The 19,462-nt window shown below is 43.1% G+C and overlaps 1 protein-coding gene across 1 annotated transcript in view; it reads right to left on the bottom strand.

Annotated features, from left to right (window-relative positions):
* PITPNA (phosphatidylinositol transfer protein alpha) overlaps positions 1-19,462 on the bottom strand; it is a 71,904-nt gene that overhangs the window by 14,331 nt on the left and 38,111 nt on the right. The window contains exons 3-11 of the mRNA XM_077294458.1: positions 16,940-17,085; positions 15,323-15,414; positions 12,801-12,808; positions 11,675-11,749; positions 9,046-9,129; positions 8,401-8,478; positions 6,825-6,935; positions 1,836-1,958; positions 461-527 (exon numbers count right to left, since the gene is read on the bottom strand). Coding sequence (XP_077150573.1) covers positions 480-527; positions 1,836-1,958; positions 6,825-6,935; positions 8,401-8,478; positions 9,046-9,129; positions 11,675-11,749; positions 12,801-12,808; positions 15,323-15,414; positions 16,940-17,085 — 765 coding nt within the window. The 3' untranslated portion in view covers positions 461-479. The remainder of the gene's footprint in view (positions 1-460; positions 528-1,835; positions 1,959-6,824; positions 6,936-8,400; positions 8,479-9,045; positions 9,130-11,674; positions 11,750-12,800; positions 12,809-15,322; positions 15,415-16,939; positions 17,086-19,462) is intronic.

Below are 19,462 nucleotides of genomic sequence, written 5' to 3' on the forward strand. Positions count from 1 at the left end.
TGATGTTGAACAGGAAAGGTTTTTTAGGCTATGTGCATACGTTGCAGATTTCCAGCGGATCCGCAGAGTTTTTTCAGCGCAGAAATGCAAGTGATTTACAGTACAATGTAAATCAATGGAAAAAAAAATGCTGTGCTAATGGTGTGGAAAATTCCGCATGGAAAAAGCAGCGGATTAAAAGAAGAAGCATGTCAATTCTTTGTGCGGATCTGCAGCATTTTTGCACCCATTCCATAATAGAAATCCGCAGGGGTAAAAGCGCATGAAATCCGCACAGAATCCGCAACAAAAACGCGCAGATTTTGACCTGCGTTTTCTGCCAAGTGATGAAGAATCCGCACAGAAAATTCCACAGGCAAATCCGCAACGTGTGCACATACCCTTACATTTGATCTTTTCACACCTGGTAGCTGTACTCAAACCAAAACCAGGATGGAAGCGATACACCTAATATACTTACTGAACCCAGTACTTTAATGCTAGTCATCTGCTGCCACCATGCCTTTCACTGGATCTTTCTCCCGCATCTAAAATTGAAACATCAGAATAATTGTTTATTTTTGTATTAACTAAATCCATAATCTAAAAACATTGTGTTTAATCTAGTCAGTGAATACATTCGGAAGCAAAGATAATTATTATCATTTCTCACATTTAACAGTAAGTTGTACTATTGCATTGATCTTGCTTTATAGTATTCTTCAATAACCACCACACAAAAAAATGAAATGAAATTCTGATCACCTTTTTAGTCATCAGTCAGGGTTCTGGCGTTTCTACTCTTAGGGACCATTTCAACACACTGATCCAAATTTCTACGCCTGGCATATCAAATGCTGGTCTATGTTGTAGTGATTCATGGAAAATGTATTAAAAGGAACTCATCATTAGGCGCACTTGGAACTAACTGTCAAGAAATTAAATTTACCCAGGCTTGTAATAGCAATCATTAATAGGACACTCAGTCGATACAGATCCCTCACCATTAGTATGTATACTGGGATATATAGAAGATCTGAGCATTGATGAACATGGCAAAATAGCGGTAGAACGCATGTTACACATGGCCAGGAAATTGATAGCCCAACATTGGTTATCAGAGCAGGCGCCCACAGTAACAGAATTTATAAATAAAATTAAATTGGCTATTAAATCTGGAACAAAGTATATATTTGAAAAGGAAGGCCATCTCCAAATCCGAAAAAATATGGTCTCCATGGATTAACGGCTCTGGCCTAGCATCTAGAGAACTGCAAAGATTTGGACTAGGTCTGTTTTGATTTATGTATAGATTTAATTTTATTTACGGTAAATACAATATATCTCACAATGGGCAGCTTTACTCATGTATATAACTGTACCAAACCAAGATCTGGATTCCCCATTAATATTGTTATGATAGTGGTTATTCATATTGCAAGACTTCTAATCTACTGTGGACAGAACTGTGAAATATTTATCTTTAGATGTTATGTTTAAAAGGGTGACATATTGTGGGGGGATAGAAGACGGACTGTGTCCGTTTTATGGTTGTGCCAGAAAAATTATTTTAATAATAAAAAAAAATTGATTTAACCCCTTCATGGCCACTGTTGTCAGAGATTGGCACCGGAATTTAAGTGATTAAACTTCAGCAATTGGGAGTTAACTTCAATTTCTGTTAGAGGCAGGTGCCGACTGTATAACACAGGAGGTACACCTACAATAAAATGTCCTGGGGCAGAAGGGGTTACTAGAGATGGGAATACGGAAATAGGATTCTGGATAAGATGAAAAGGGTAGCATCAGGCAGAAGAAATCCAAGGGTCATTCTCTAGAAAAGTAGAAGCACCAACCTCATCCAGCTCTTTCTTGGTTTCATCCTCCATCCTGCGAATGTCCTCCATTGTTAACTCCACCCACCTGTCCAGCCAGCAGAAAAGCTGCCGATGAAAATTCGTAAACAATCGCCTCTCTTGCTGAAAAAAAGAAAAGAAAAAAAAAGAAAAAACAAAGCAGAGATAAAAAATAGTGCACTCAATTGGAATGAAATCCATTATTAACAATGAGCAATGTGATTTGGGCTGCCCTGGTCAGACGTCCAGTATGGTCCGCAGTGGGAGTCAGTCTTCACTTCTGCACCCGGCATCATCACTGCCTCTGGTGCTTACTAGGTCACGCAACGGAAACATTTTGTAAAAAAACTACGGTGTAAAGAACGTCAAGAGGTCCAAAAAGAAAAAGGAACATCCTAACATAGGATTTCACCATGCATAAACCTGTGTTATCAGGGCAGATAAACAGATGCCAAAAGGTGTCTGGCAGCGGCTTATCCTCCTCTCCCTATTGAGCATACACGGATGCTTAGCCAGGTGCAGTGTCCACGTGTATAGGTGGGTAGAAAGAAGAACTGTTCGGTAGAGGAAAGTGTGACCACCATAAGGGATTTACGGATTAAGGAGTCGCTCTATAGGGTGAAGCTTGTACCGATATCACATTCATAGTTGCTCCACAGTAATCCAAGTTTAATAGGACTTTGCCAATCAGCTGTCAGTACGAAATCTGGCCATCCAAATCAGCAAAGAGTGGCCCAACATCTCAGTAGCTGCTGTCGGCCTTAAAATCCGGCCTCTCTGCCACAATTTTATGTGGATGGCCTCCACCAGGTCTGGTGATATTGTTGTTTGAGCTGAAAGCCCAGCATGTCCACATCAAGAAAGTGGACAAATTTTGAGGCTGACAGCAGGTGCCAATTATGATCTGGGCGTGCTCCTTGGACCATTCAGCTGCTTTTTTTTTTTCTTTTTTTTAACGCTGGTTTAGAAACAGATATATAACAGAAACCAGACTGAACCGATCATATAGTCAAAGTGGCCCTCATGCTTTAGTTTGCATTAGTTAGGTAACAGATCCACACTAACGAAACATTCCCATGAGTATTATTCTCATTTAATAAAAATATATGTGTATGGTGTGTAGTGCGGGTGTGTTAGATATACTCCCCTACAGCCGCTCTCTGGGATCCAGCGCCGTTCTGCTCCTCTTCTCAGTGTCGTCACCGCTCTGCACGACTCAGAAGTGGAGTTTACAATGTAAGCATCAGAGGGTGGCTTCATAGGTCTACACTATAGAAGAGACTTCTGGCTCACAAAAGGAGTGAGGCCAATAATCTGAATTACTGTGGTGTCACTGAGAAGAGGAGTGGGATGGTGCAGAAACGCAGAGAAAGCAGCGGTAGGGGAGTATGTTAAATACACTCACACTGCACACAGATTGTATAATTATAAAAAATCTTCCTCGGAGTGATTCTTTAAACATGAGACCATTTATCCCTGTATAGAGGCACTGATAACACCAGTTGGTTTAGCCAGGTTGAACTTGCCACTGCAAGTACCCTATTGAGCTTATCTAAATTTCCCCTGATGAATCCCCTTAACAGGGGAGGAAACGCGTTGGGAGGACACATTTTTCAGGGAGGCTATACTGTATATGGGTACCTTATATGCAGGTTCATACTTGGGTACTGCCCTTGTTAGGGCGGGAGTAACACAGGGGCACGACAAGGAGAGATAGTAAGACGGTATTGTCTTTACCCCAAAATTTCTCTCCCGCTCTAGTTATTTAATTCCAATAAATAGGTATTGGAGAACGAGAAGAACCTATATTGGTGAGATTGAACCAAATTTTTTATTTGAGCACTGGTAATCACGAGCACTCACATTATGGAATGTTGATTGCATGTTTGTCTTAACCTTTTGATTTTAACATCTTAATAAACACTAAGTTTTAGTGCTAATTTTCGGCTGGCTATGCTGTAAGTTATAGTTCAAATTGGATTGGCCAGACAATTCTGGAACAGGTCACTCTGATCCTTTGTGCTGGATATTCTTTAAACATGAAATCAGTTTCTCTCCCTAGAATGGAACAGAGAAATGAAACTCAAAAATGTGAAAAACGAGCCTTAGTGATTGTACATCGCCACCATGAAGATAATCCATGTAGTGAGCACACGGTTAGTAGGAGGTGGTAAAGGAGTCAGTATTATGTAACAAATGAGAACCCTAATGCTGCAGTATGAAAAACAAAACATGGATTAGATTTCCTTATCTCCAAGTTAATGAAGATTAGAAATTTGATTTACATGTTTAGAGGGGTTGTCCAGTCTAAAACTACAAGTCTGCAGTCACATATAGTCACTATTACGCTTTAATGCATGCCAGAAATATAATACACCTGCTAAATTCAGACTTTATTATACTGAGTGCACCAAAACCTTGCCATAAATGCCTCAACCACGGGGCTAAACATTGTTATATATGACCTATATGATGAGTGATCACGTGAACATATATGTAGACCCTAAACGTCTGCATCTTCGCCAGTTGGTTGGCCAGATTCTGCTTTTAAATTCTTCTGCGTTAGGTTTGACAACTTAGGCTGCTTTCACACTAGCGTCGGTAAGGGGCCGTCGCGCTGCATCGGCCCGACGTACCGACGCATACTGTGCAAAAAATGCCCGACGTGGGCAGCGGAAGCAGTCTTAAGACGCTTCCGCTGCCCCATTGCAAGGTCCGGGGAGGAGAGGGCGGAGTTTCGTCCACGCATGCGCAGTCGAAAATGGCGGACTAGACGCACAAAAAAACGTTACATGTAACTTTTTTTGTGCCGGCGGTCCGCCAAAACACGACGCAACCGTCGCACGACGGACGGGACGTGTGGCACTGCCTCGCAATGCGTCGCTAATAAAAGTCTATGGAGAAAAAACGCATTCTGCGAGCAACTTTGCAGGATGTGTTTTTTCTCCACAACGACGCATTGCGACGTGCAGTGCACGACGCTAGTGTGAAAGAAGCCTTAGGCTACTTTCACATTAGCGTCGTGTGACGCACGTTGCAATGCGTCGTTTTGGAGAAAAAACCGCATCCTGCAAAGTTGCCCGCAGGATGCATTTTTTTCTCCATACACTTGCATTAGCGACGCATTGCCACACGTCGCATCCGTCGTGCGACGGATGCGTCGTGTTTTGGCGGACCGTCGGCACCAAAAAAGTTCCATGTAACACTTTGTGCGTCGTGTCCGCCATTTTCGACAGCGCATGCGCGGCCGAAACTCCGCCCCCTCCTCCCCGGATCTCACAATGGGGCAGCGGATGCGTTGTAAAACTGCATCCGCTGCCCCTGTTGTGCTAAATTAACACACTGTCCGTCGGGCCGACTGTTTGCGACGGCCCGTACCGACGGACTAGTGTGAAAGTAGCCTTAGGCCTCTTTCACACTTCCGTCTTTCTGCTTACGTAGCAATCCATCGTTTTTTGAAAATGCAGGATCCTGCAAAAAAAATTGCAGGATCCTGCATTTTCCCATAGACTTGTATTGCCAAAGGATCGCGACGTATGGCCACACGTTGCGTCCGTTGTGCACTGGATGCGTCGGGTTTTGGCGGCCCGTCATCACAGAAAAACGTTCAAGGGAACGTTTTTCTGTACATCGCAGCCAGTGTTTCACACTGCGCATGCCCAGCAGGAAATATCGCTCTCACGATCTTTCCTGCTCGGCAACGCAGATGGAAGTGTGAAAGCAAACACTTCCGTCGGTACGTCGCGCCGACGCTTCATGATGGCCCCGTACCGACGGAAGTGTGAAAGAAGCCTTAGTGAGCGGGCAAAATATTCAAAGCTGCCATGTGTCACTTTATGAGGAAATAACTCTGGAAGATTTCAACACAGCCCAGTGATTTTGAGACTGTTTTTTTTCATGACATGTTGTACTTTATGTTAGTGGTAAATTCAGGTGGATGTGTTTTCCATTTATTTATAAAAATATCAGACTTTTGACAAAATATCAGCCATTTTCTAACTGAATGTTTCTACGTTTAACGCAGGTAGTCATACCACATAAAAAGTTCTTAAAGTAAATGTTACTTATCTCTACCTTACATCAGCAAACTATGAAAAATTGAGTATTCCCCCCCCCAAGGAAATTTAAAAAACCTATTTAGGAATTTATTGTTTTGACGTGACTTTGGGGAACCTAAAAACTCCCCAAAAGTGACACCATTTTCAAACAGCTGCTCTCAATGTCTTCAAAACTGTTGACAGGTAGTTTGTTAACCCTTTAGATGCTTTTCAGTAAAGAATGCAAAGTGGCATGCCCGGGATGACATTTTTCTTTTTACCAGTAAACTTCTGAACAGGCTGCTATAGCAGACACACTAAGGCCATTACTTGGCTGGGGATTGCCGTGGCAATGTTCAGGATCACACAATCATGCTCTAAGGGTGCTCATGGGGTAAAAGAGGGAGCCCGTCGGGATGCTGTTATCACTATTGACAGCAGCATCTACGGGGTCAACCGGCCATGGTTGGTGCCAAAACTACTTGTGGTTGATGCAGAAGTGTGTCAGAACATCCCTTTTAGAATGGTGGGGGTCCGACTGCCGCCGCCTACAATGCACCTGAAATTAAAGGGACCACAAAACTGCTGCAACGCTGGGTTCCGTGTGCAGCGGCGCTCCAAGTCACAGTCCGTGCAGGGAGCTGCGGTACAGATCCCTTTCAGAGTGGTCAGGCTGTGGCCCCCTGTACAAGCAGGATCCCCACCGCTCAGGGAAATAATCTACGAGGGAGACGCAGTGCTACATAAACACATAAGAAGCTCACCAGCAAGTCCGCGGATGGAATGCTAATTTTTAGATACAGAAAGGATAGAATAATTATAATCTGTCAGGTAACTGCTCCACATTAATTCTAGCGCTACGAGTAGTGATAAGGGAGGACCAGTAATAAGATGGCAGAAAGCCACAAAACGGCAGCTTTAGACTATGCGTGACTCCACGGCTTTTACTCACCTTTTGGATGAAGCCTTCTACTTTGTTTTGTAAGCCCCACCACTTGAACTTGACAGTCACTAGCTTGTATGCACACATATGGGGCACGTCATTCCGTTGTGCCAGTGTCTTCTACAAGAAGTAATGCACATCACACATAAGGCTTATAAATGTACAAAGAGCGGTATATAGTACAAGCGCTATAACTCATGAGCCATTACAAAGAATAATTAGATTTATTCTCACAAATACATGATATTATAACACCAAGTTTAAGGTAAGATCTTGGATGTTACCCCATAATGGTACCAGTAAAATCTACAGCTTGCCGTGCAGTAAAGGCCCCGTCTCACACAGCGACGCTGCAGCGATACAGACAACGATGCTGATCGCTGCAGCGTCGCTGTGTGGTCGCTGGGGAGCTGTCACACAGACAGCTCTCTCCAGCGACCAACGATCAGGGGAACGACTTCGGCATCGTTGATACTGTCTTCAACGATGCCGAAGTCCCCCTGCAGCACCCGGGTAACCAGGGTAAACATCGGGTTACTAAGCGCAGGGCCGCGCTTAGTAACCCGATGTTTACCGTGGTTACCAGCGTAAATGTAAAAAAAACAAACACTACATACTCACCATCTGTTGCCCGTCAGGTCCCTTGGCGTCTGCTTCCCGCTCTGACTGAGCCGCCGTACAGTGAGAGCAGAGCGCAGCGGTGACGTCACTGCTGTGCTCTCACTTTACGGCAGCAGTCAGAGCAGGAAGTAGACGGCAAGGGACCTGACGGACATCAGATGGTAAGTATGTACTGTTTTTTTTTTTTTACATTTACGCTGGTAACCAGGGTAAACATCGGGTTACTAAGCGCGGCCCTGCGCTTAGTAACCCGATGTTTACCCTGGTTACCAGTGAAGACATCGCTGGATCGGTGTCACACACACCGATTCAGCGATGTCAGCGGGACCTCAACGACCAAAAAAAGGTCCAGGCCATTCTGACACGACCAGCGATCTCGCAGCAGGGGCCTGATCGCTGGTACGTGTCACACATAGCGAGATCGCTACTGAGGTCGCTGTTGCGTCACAAAACTTGTGACTCAGCAGCGATCTCGCTAGCGATCTCGCTATGTGAGACGGGGCCTTAACACAAGCCCACAAACGGATCCATCAACAAAAAAAAAATAAGGTTAGGAGTCTCAAACTGGCGACCCAATGGCTCTGAAACGACCTGTTGGAATGAAGCAGTGGCCACCCATCCCAGGTGGGCTGCCAAAAAAAGTGCTGTTCTCTGCTATTTCCATCAGACATACAGACACTGAATAGAGCCTCATTCAGATCCCTGTTCTAGGGATCGTGGGGGGTCCCAGTGGTCAGACACTCATCGATGAGCACGTTATTACATATCCTATGGATAGCCGATAATCTCTAGTGTTTGGAATAATCCTTTAAAAGTGGACATATCTATAGCAGGTGATGCCCCTAATGTTTTTTTTTCCCCTCAAGCAGACCAGTGCACATTGTGACAATGTTGCCTATAATTATGACAATTTGGCATGCAATGAACCATTATAAGATCTGAAAAAAAGCAGACAAAGAATTACCTTCCAATCAGGAGTTAGGGGTCCACGTCCAGTCTTACAAGACTTATATTTTGCTGGGTCTTCATCTGGTTTATAATCCTAGAATTCAAAGAAAATTTTATACAAAAAAAATATGCTAAAAATATCTCTAAATAAAAGTATTCTGCTGCTCAAACTATTAGACTAATTGAGACTTTATATGTGCAGGAATAAGATGACCTGGAGTCATGAAGAGGCACATGCCACTTAATAAGGTCAGCACATCTCATCAGTGGCCTGCACCTAGCCAGATATGTTACTCCAGTCATAGACTGAATAAGAAACACTGACACTTTTGATTAATTTGACGTGTGTAGGCAAGCCCCATACAGCCCTCTCCTAAGCTCTGCCCATTTTGATGAAGCAGCCAAAACTAGAGAAAACGCCAAAAGTTGCTATATGTTTGCACAGCTCCATGTTGTGGAAAAATTTGAGACTTTGATGAATCAAAGCAGAGAAGGGCAATAATGTTTTTGCAGCAACTAAAGTTAATACATATTATACTTAAAGATATAACTGAAAACTCTTTTCTGCGACATTTAATAGGAACTGATAATAAAAAATATGTAGAGATCACATATAGGCGGCATGGTTATCCCTAGACATTAGCGGAGTTCTAGGACCAACCTTAGAGAGGACCTGATTCCTATCTGCAATATCAATTTGCACAACTTCCACATTCTTCCACACATCCGGCTCTAATTTATGTACCTGAAGAAGAAGTTACAAACAGAGTAGGTACAAAATATTTTTATTGTTTAACCCAATAATAGTCCTTATACAATATGATGAACACAATCTACAAACATATGATTTATCGTTAAAGGTGCACTCTAACCACAGGAGATTATGGGATATCCCTTAGAAGCACATGAAAATCTGGCTTATATTCTTTGAAACTGTAGTGTGGTCACCATTTAATGTCTCTTAACTAGGGATATATACAACCGACAATGGTGACGCTTCCTTAAAGATCAGAAAAAAATGCTTAACAAAAGCTATTATACTGTAGATGGTTTAACTCCGAGGTCCCCAACGTTTCTGACCTTGAGAGCCACATCCAGCTCTTAGAGAGGGTCGCGAGCCACATCCAGCCTTGAGAGAGGGTCGCGAGCCAGATTCAGCTCCTGCCCCCCTCACAATAGTGGCAACCAAAGCCCCCATAACAGGAATAATGGTAACCAAAGCTTTTCCACAAAAATCAATCACCCCAAAGCAGTATACAAAGATCCAGGGGTTCCTACAATACTCCCTATTCAGAATTCTCCTATAAAGCACTCCCAAGACACTGTCACATCCAGCTTCAAACATCTCCTCTGACTGGTGGTGTCATCTTGTCTCCAGCGTACCATACTTGCATCATCTCAAACCCCCTAAGACCAGTAGATGTGTACACTGATCTGCTCTTCTGTGCAGGGCTGCTCACAAAATTCATCATTTTCACATGTGCTCTTCATACCTGTTTGCTACAACTGGAGCTAATGCACCAAGCTGACAGACAGCCGCGAGCCACAATTCATGGGACCATGAGATATGTGGCTCCAGAGCTACAGGTTGGAGACCCCTGCTCTAACTGAATGTAGATAAAAAGTCACTGAAAAGTTAATCTCACGAGTCCTCTTTAGGAGCTCACCACCCCCTGTGTTCCAGCTTCCTGTATGCTGGTGAACAGGGTTCTCCTGAAGTGTAGAGTTGAGCTAATTTGTTAGGATTCGGTCGCAGAATCTGAATTTGCCATATTTGGGCCATATTGGTACACTATTTGTGCTGAATGTATGTTTGATGATCTGTTCCGAACATATTAATTTTCACTCCCATTGACTAATGACGTTCGACGAATATGGCAAAAACAATATTCGATGGCGATCGTATTCGGAACCAAATCTGAACAAATTCGCTCAACTCTACTGAACAGCGGCATCATTGCGCTGCTATGCAACTGTAACCATTATTAATGTTGAGACAACCCCTTAAATCTCTATAGTATACGCATATTACAGGATACATGCTTCATAGGATTTCACCCATCTCTCACAAACATATAAGGTCTTTGACTACCTATGTGAACATTGCAATCAATTATCGGTATCAGCTGGCTAGCACCAGCCATGTCTTTGATGCAGTGCACTTTACAGTGCTGCATATACATACTGTATATGATGCGTCCGCTCACTGTGAATAAAGAATACATGAAGTCTAATATTGCTGCAAACATTAAAAATGTAATGTACTTCGTTATCGATTTTTGATCATAGAGTGCACAAGCCATCCAACCACCACAAGGTATACCTACATATGGATGGTCCGCATCACTAATGTCCTGCATCTCCATGTGCCAAACCTCAACTGATTGGGGAGGGAAAAGGAGACCAGACATAGTTCGCGATTAAAACGTTGTGTAGGAACGATGGGTGGATAAGGGTGCCAAGCCTTGGAGAGATAATGTTAAAGGTGTGCGGGCCCTATTTTTACTTTTCTGTAATACATAGGGGGGGGGGGTGACCCCCTTGAGATCTCAGCCCCCTTATCCAGCCATGTTCCCACACAAGGGAACTGTGCCTGGTATTCTTTTCCCCATGCAGATGAGGCTGGTTTGCCATAGAGGTAGGATTAGTGATGGGGACCATCCATATTAAAGGTACACCATGACGTGGTTGGATGGCTTTTGCGCTCTTAGATTAAAAAAATTGCTGAGTACCTTATATTTTCAACATTTGCAGCAACATTGGAGTTCATGTGTTCATTAATCGCATTATACTTAAAGGTGTGCAGGGCTTATTTTTTATTGTGCTGCATTGAAGACTTTCCCAATTAACCACACGTAAACTACTGGCGTACACTGTGGAGGTTAGTGATTGGCTGCAGTGGTCACAAGTTAGTCATGGATGTCATTGTTGCAGGGCAGACAGACAGGAAGAAATGAAGCAGCAGATTTAAGAACTATGTATTTTTACTCCAATTTTCCATCCTTGGCCCACTTTTTGAAAGATCCTTTAAGAATAACATTTTATAATTTTTTTCAGGGGTTTGACAAGTGCTTGACCATATGAAACCACAATCTGTCTTGCTTCTATATCCCTAATAATTTAATTATATGTAACGGATAGAAATATAAACATGGAATCAGGATTAACGCCTGAAAAATATGTTAAAAATACAGAACTCCGGCTGTGCCTCCAATGTTCTCCGAGGCCGATCAGAATGATTCCCATGGTACTAGAGACAGTCATGAAAAGCCTCGGTGTTCGCCACTTACATTGTCTTGTGTACCCAGATCTGGTTTGTGCCACGTCTCAATCTTAATCAAAAAGTCATCCTTCATGTATTCATTCTGGAAAGTAAGCACAAGTCCTGAGTGTTCATCATCTCTAAAAAACAGCATTGTTCTTCAAAATAAGATTATTAAGATTTACTAGTAAAATATTAAATGCTGCCTGGGAGCGTGGAATGAATTAATTCTGACGAGGAGAACAATCAGCGGGACAAAATTGTTATTAAAACCATTCGTAGGCAAGAGTAATGTATATTTAATGCCCCTCATTTCAGAGAATTTACTCTTCTTTATAACATTATAATCTCTGGTATGGTTTACAGACCTGGAGTTAAGTAGCAGGCCCCGAGTAAATGATTGTTAATATTGCAGACGGCAATTCATGGGGATAATTACAGAGCTGTAAAAGCCATTAATACCAACACATTCCCCAATGAGCCACTAGCAGAACGGCCCCTGGAGAAAACTGCTCTCTCTCAAAAAAAAAAAAAAAAAGCACGAAAAGTGTGTTTGGACCCACTGCATAAACAGCTGCTGGCACTGTGCATTAGAGCAGGCAGTGAAAGGTCACAGTGCTGGCACGGGCGCCATGGGATCTGCGAAACGGCACACACCAGCTACATAATGACTCCCTGATGAAGTAGATAAGGGTCCGACAGTCAGGATAGAAGACGCCCAATCCTTCAATTCAGTGGGAGAGGAGTTGTAGCAAGAGGGTTCTAGCCGCTGACTCCGCTCTCCCCATAGAGAGGTGGGCAACCTGTGCAGGGGCGGATGGGGGCAGCAGCACAGGAGCCCTTTCCGGTCTGTGCCCACCCCTGTGTATGGTAGTGGAGGGGTGTCAGGAGAGACAGACAGCTATGTGATCACTATGGTAAATTTTGTGCAACTTATGGCTTTGACATTCCTATACGACAGAATAAAATTGGTTGAATTTCTCTGTATCGCAGATGACGACGAGACGATAAGTGACCGGTGGGTATTTTTGCACCTTAACGGTTAAACACATTAGAAGTCGGCGTTTTGTAACTAAATGAGACATCACCGGTATCACAAAACTAGGAACGTTTCAGCAGAAGAGAGTAGTATTCTAGGAAAATAATGTACTTACTGTAATTACTGCTCGATAAGGTATGGAAAAAAAAGGAGGGGGAAAAAAAAGGTTAGTATATGACATTTTAAAAAGTCTAATATAGAGGTTTCCTATACATTTATTACGAATAAAGTCATCAAATATTTAATGTGTCATTCCAGTGTGGCCCAGGATTCTATTTCAGCTCCTTACAACCTTAGGTAGCATGGAGCCAAACACGGCACATATAGAACTCTATGGGCCCCAGCGTACGTCCCTGAGGCTACGTTCACATTTGCGGTCAGCGCCGCAGCGTCGGGCGCCGCAGCGGCGCCGCATGCGTCATGCGCCCCTATATTTAACATGGGGGCGCATGGACATGCGTTGTGCTGCGTTTAGCGCCGCATGGCCGCAAGCGTTGGACGCAAGAAACGCATCAAGTTGCATTTTTTTTGCGTCCAACTTGCGGCCAAAAACGACGCATGCGGCGCAAAACGCAGCGTTTTAGCGTGCGTTTTGCCGCGTTTTCGTTTGCGTTGTGCGCTGCGGCGCCGACGCTGCGGCGCACAACGCAAATGTGAACGTAGCCTAACTGTGACATGCCCCATTATTCTCTAGAAGCATGGCTGCAGGGAACAAGATCTTTAAAGGTAATTGGTCACCAGGTTTTTGCTATCTCATCCGAAAGCAGCATAATGCAGGGGCCGAGACCCTGATTCCAGAGATGTGTCACTTACTCGTCTGCATGCAGTTATTTTTTTTTAAGATATAGATATAATTTTTTAATAAGGATGCCAGGTTTAGCCTGGAATAATCTACTGATTTCATTTAGCAGTTAGCGGGGCGGATTGGAGCAAATGGACAGCTATTACTTTAGGAGTTTAGTAGAGCAAGCGTTCAATTCCAACCGAGGTGTATGGATCAATATCTGGATTATGTAGTAAACCTAAAATACAGGTCTTTGGTTCCTGTGGTATCACAATGGTAGAAACTCTGCTTGTTCTGTTCAGGACCCCACCTGACACCATGCACCCTACACTCCCACATGATATGGAGTAGATTGGCGTCTTCTATTCCCCACCTAGGACAATGGCAATCTGTTCTTGCCCCTATTTTGAGAAGAATGGAGCGGGATTTATACGTTCCATGTATCCAATATAGCAGAGCCATACATTAGGCCTCACACAGAGACACTACAGGTGTTACAGCAAGAATGTCTGCCCACCCCACATCTCCCTCCAACTTGGTTTTAATCTTAAAGGGAAGTAACCCAAGTTTATGGCTAATAATCTATCAATGTAGGAAATAACACCTCGCATGTCACAACGAGCAGCAATAAATTCAAGAAGAGGGTGCGTACTGACAAGAATAGGTGCTGCTTTAGCTTGGGTCTCTACTGCATGGCTTAACTGTTAAACTTGGAAGAAATTATCTTGGGGAATATCAAAGATTTTAAAAGGTTCCCTAATTACATAAAATGTGAAAGATGGAAAATCCCCCTCTCTCCCAAGTCTGGAGAGTTCTGGGACATCAGGGTTACACACAGAGGAGTGCATGCTGACATTTTGATACAAGCATTGTTTTCTCTGCTGGAGATCTAGCAGTTCTCTGATTACTGAGCCCTGTATAACATCGCCCACACCACTGATTGGCAGCTTTCTGTGCACACTGAAATTTATAGAAAGCTGCTAATCAATGGTGGTGGACTACATGGCACGGGACAACTAGTCCTGTAATGATAATCTCCTGCTGATAAACCACTTATTTTAATGGAACACCACACAGCCCAATAAGTGACACATCGCTGAAATCAGGATCTCAGCCTCTACATCATGCTGCTCTCAGATTACATAGCAGAAGCCTTGGCAGATTCCCCTTAATACGTTACCGTACAGTAACACACAGAATGCCTATAGCTCTGCAGTACAGATCAGAAAGGTGCTCTGTGCAACCAATGGAGCTGTGCAGAACTTGCGAAGGGTTTGAACACAAGAGAACTGATTTTTTACATTGTTTCATTAACTTCCCCCTTCTCTTTTTTATTCTACAAAACCACTTTAATATATCTGTTACTGGAATCACTCCCAGCATTATCACCTGGTAATAGAATTGGCAGAGAATCAAATTCTTGGCTACCCCTGGGCATCATCACCATGATGTTGGATTGGGCAGACAGGTATTTACTATGTGCTCATAGGTATACAGGCAAGCACAGCAACAGGATTGCCCTCAGCTCAAAACTCTAAGAAAAGTTGCATGTCAAACTGTTCCTTGTTAATGTGAATAGGTCAGGGGATACCAGTATGCAAGGAGATATCCACAGGAACACAAACACCAAAAACTGATGCCACCTTAGCATCTCCCCAGCCCTCATGCCTTCCCCCGCCAAGGTAACAAGATACTTGTCAGAATGGCCTGCATTATTCATGCTGAAGACCAGTGCAAGTGAGAAGCACATGCCGATAAGGTAACAAGGCCGGTCTGCAGACTAGTAACAAACAGCCCGACCATACAGTACAGACCCGGAGGGCTGCTCGTCAGCCGGCAGTCTCCATACTCACTGGTCCTGCAGTAGGGGTAAGCGTTCCAGGCCTTCTCGTGCATATTTAGTGCTCCTTCAGGCGCCAGCATCCTTACAAATGTAGGTACTTTGCTGCAGACAAGAACACAGTTTAGTTCTGTAGACACCGACTGCAAGAAAGTCTCAATTCATAAAACATAGAATCCAACAAGAGCTCCCAAAGTTTGTCAGTGAGCAGGATACTTCACATGCCGCAAAACATCTGATAAGATAAAACTTAAAATAAGACAATAAAATAGTGAAAAATACTACTAAATATCTCGGAGAATCTCATTTATTTTCTACAAGTTTTTATTAATTGAGATTTCCCAAGAGAGTTTATAAAACATACATAATACATTATATGCATTATCAAAACCGAATAAGTAAATATTATATAGGAGGGCTAGAGATGGAAGGAAGGAGAGGGGCAAGGGCAAAGGGAAAGACAAAAGGGAAAAAACAATAAAGAACAACAAACAGTCGTCACCTTACTAAGAAAGCCTAAGAAAGGAACACTTCTCTTTGGGTGTCATTGCAAGATAAACAGTTTTATTAGACCTGAAATATGCACAGAACCAATGCCTAACAATCTTCCTTATTAGATCAAGTCAAGCCCGATCCGTATCTCATCAGTTCCCTAGACGCCAGCCTTGACATCAATCCACAGAGCCCAAATTTGTCCAAATTTATCGATAGTCCCTCTTTTTAACCCCATATTCCACATTAAAAAAAACCTGTTTATTTTGTTGATATACCGGTATTCCTTTTTTTGTTAGGCTCTTAGTATCCAACCAATGTTGTGGTATTCTCGCCAAGTGCAGCATATGTGCTATTGCTACTTTAACAGATTCAGTTATGTGAAGGTCTTCCACATATCCCAGTCCACATACTAGAGGTGAAATAACTCCATTTTCCATCTATATGCTACCATGGTTCGACTCGTTTCTACTAGTGATGAGTGAACGTGCTTGGATAAGGTGCTAAGGTGACTTGTAAAATATGTTCGCGTTCCCGCGGTTGCATGTCTGTTTGACAGCAACAACACATGCAGGGATTGCCTAATAGCCGTAAGACATGCAGGCGCGGGGAATCAAACATGACTGAGGTCACGGGCTACATAGATGATGACAAGTGCCCTTTAAAGGTAGTTGCCCAGGATAAGAGCCATTGGCCAACCGTTGGTTTGGCTGACAGATATTTACCCCATCTCCCCATACACAAAATTACTCTGGTGCGAGACAGCCATCAGTCTCCTCTAGCAGTGGTTTATCTCACCGAGAACAAAAGGATCAGTCATTGAAATTGAGCAGGCCGGATCCTTCTCTCCCCCAACATTAAGAAGAGTAGCCCCTACACACATCATACTGTGAGCCGATCCTGCCAATATTGGCGTGTTCGGACAACTTTAGACCAAAATGTTTTGTAGCATTAGCACAACAGCCATGTCTCGTGTAACAGCCCACCCATATTGGAGTGAAGTGAAGGGGGATGATCTGCAATATGATGCTCAACCTGTAGACGTGTAGCACAGTATTGGAAAGGAATTATGCCCATTTGTCTAATCCCGATTAATCCCTTTGACTTTACCTAGCAAACAAAATATATATAAAATTACCTTTGTAAATGGTAAATCTTGTGCGTATATTGCCCCTTTTCCCCATCCTTCTCGTAAGGCTCATTTACAAGAACTTCCACACCTTCACCTCCTCCTGTTTCATTCTTACTGGCTTCTGCTACGGAGTAGAGCTGGCCCACTTGGTACTAAAAGAGGACATACAAATCATTAGTATCACATACACAGGGTTATTCGGAATCCCAAAAGAGCAGAGGTGGATAAAAAGACACACGATTCTAATCTGACCCTCCAGAAGCCAACATGGCAGTGGTCTGACATTAAACGTGTTCTTAGAAAAAAGGAGGAAGTCACACAAAAAAGGTAGAGAATTCAAAGAAGCCGAGGCACCAAAACCGCAGGTACTCCATTGGTAACTATACTTATTTCTTTACTGTTGTACCGTTATATACACTTGTATTTTGGTTGCACCATGTGTTACTTCTGCATGCTGTACATGGTCACACAGCAATTGTTGTATCTAGGATTACAGTACTTAAACCGTTCTATGTATACCATTTTTTGGGGGGGTTACTACATGGGTTACCCACTTTGTTTGCCTGTGCTTGTGGTAAAATAACCTCTCTGTTGATACTTGTTTTTAACATGTTTAATAAAGTTTATGTATTCATTTTACTGGCGTAGTGTGAAGTTGGTTCTTTGGTGATTTACCGTAATATGTAAAAAAAAAAAAAAAAAAGTTACACCTTTTATCATCAAGAATCTGTGTTTTTTGGCTTCTCTATTTTCGACATTATTTTGGACATAGTGGAAGGCCCTGCTGAGCTAAGCACCAGTTTGGTCAATGGTGCATAAGAGTCCAATACCGGACAAAAGCAAGGTAGTGAGTAATAAACATGTAAATGCCCTGGTTTATTGGATTGTGTTCTCAGGTCAGCGCTGTCAGGAGATTTATTGTCAAAACAGTCATATAAAGTGGCAAAAAGAATTAGAAAAACCAGTTCTGCTAGGATATATTAGTACTTCATAATTGTAGCTCGCTGCGGTCGCAAAACTACTGTTTTTTGTGTGGTTTTAGTTATATTTTTTAAAGGCATCTGAAGAAAAATTGCTATTGCTCCAGGCTGTCATTAAAGGGGCTTTCACATTCTAGGTTTCTGCCCACACGTGACCAGTGGGGTTTTAAAATAATAAAGTCAGATAGTACTCACCCTCCCCGGGTCCAGAGCTGGCTCTTTGCCACAGATTGAGTTTTGTGTACTGGCTGCAGCGGTGACGTCACAACTATGGCATGCATCACTGCTGCAGCTAATCACCGAGCTCAGTGGTTCTGCGGAAGCAGACGGCGCTGAGCTCAGTGACTGGCTGCAGGAGTGATGTGCGCTGTATTTGCAATGTCACAGCTGCAGCCAATACACACAGACCAGAAGAGTGATTGAAATTCCGCAATGCACCCCGAAAGCATAAGTACTAGCCGACTATTATATTAAACATATCGCTGGCCAATAGTGGCCAAACAACCGCAACTGGAAAACTCCTGACACCAGATCTAAAGTGGCAAGTTTTTGCGAGTATGTAGCCATTTTTTTTTATATACATATATTATATATATTTACAGCGCTTGAGACCTTTTTAACTAGTGCTCATTTTTATGTTATTTATAGTGATGAGCGAGTATACTCGTTGCTCAGGTTTTTCCGAGCACGCTCGGGTGGTCTCCGACTATTTGTAACTGCTCGGAGATTTAGTTTTTGTGGACGCAGCTGCATGATTTACGGCTGCTAGCCAGCCTGAGTACATGTGGGGGTTGCCTGGTTGCTAGGGAATCCCTACATGTGCTCAGGCTGGCTAGCAGCTGTAAATCATGCAGCTGCGTCAACAAAAACTAAATCTCTGAGCAGTGACAAATACTCGGAGATCACCCGAGCGTGCTCGGGAAAACCCGAGCAACCAGTATACTCGCTCATGACTAGTCTTCACGTAAAAGCTGGAAAGTGAGCCACGGAAAGCAGGAAATACCTTATTTGTCTTCTCTAATGGTCAATGTAAAAAACAAACAACAAAGCACCAACAACGTAGAAAATATCAACATGTTCTGACCTTTGTATTGCTCCATACCATATGGCATGATTATTTATTTCACTAAGTCCGAAGTGTTAAAAAGTGGCAAAATATGAACTTTCTCTTTCGAAAACATGTCATTTCTTAACCCCTTATGACCACCAGAACAGCCTGCCCATACAGGTGACAATCCAGCAGGTGTTGGCTAAACACTATAGCTGACAAATTGCAGTATCAGCCACGATCAGTGTTTGCACCATCCATATCTGTTTAACCACTTAGATGCTGCTGTCAAAATTGACTACATCATATAAATGGTTAACAGAGTGTGGGGGGCTTCTTCTATAACCTCATCAGGACCCAGAGATCATGATTGTGTGGTCCTGATGTTTGCCATGGCAGTTCACGGCCAAATCGTGGCCTTACAGTCTCCCGGCTATAGCGGCCTGTTCAGAAGTTAGAGACATTTAGGTGGTAAAAAAATAAATTTTGTAAATTTCCTTG

Source organism: Ranitomeya variabilis, chromosome 3, assembly GCF_051348905.1.
Source record: "Ranitomeya variabilis isolate aRanVar5 chromosome 3, aRanVar5.hap1, whole genome shotgun sequence".
In the NCBI taxonomy this organism is placed as follows: domain Eukaryota; kingdom Metazoa; phylum Chordata; class Amphibia; order Anura; family Dendrobatidae; genus Ranitomeya; species Ranitomeya variabilis.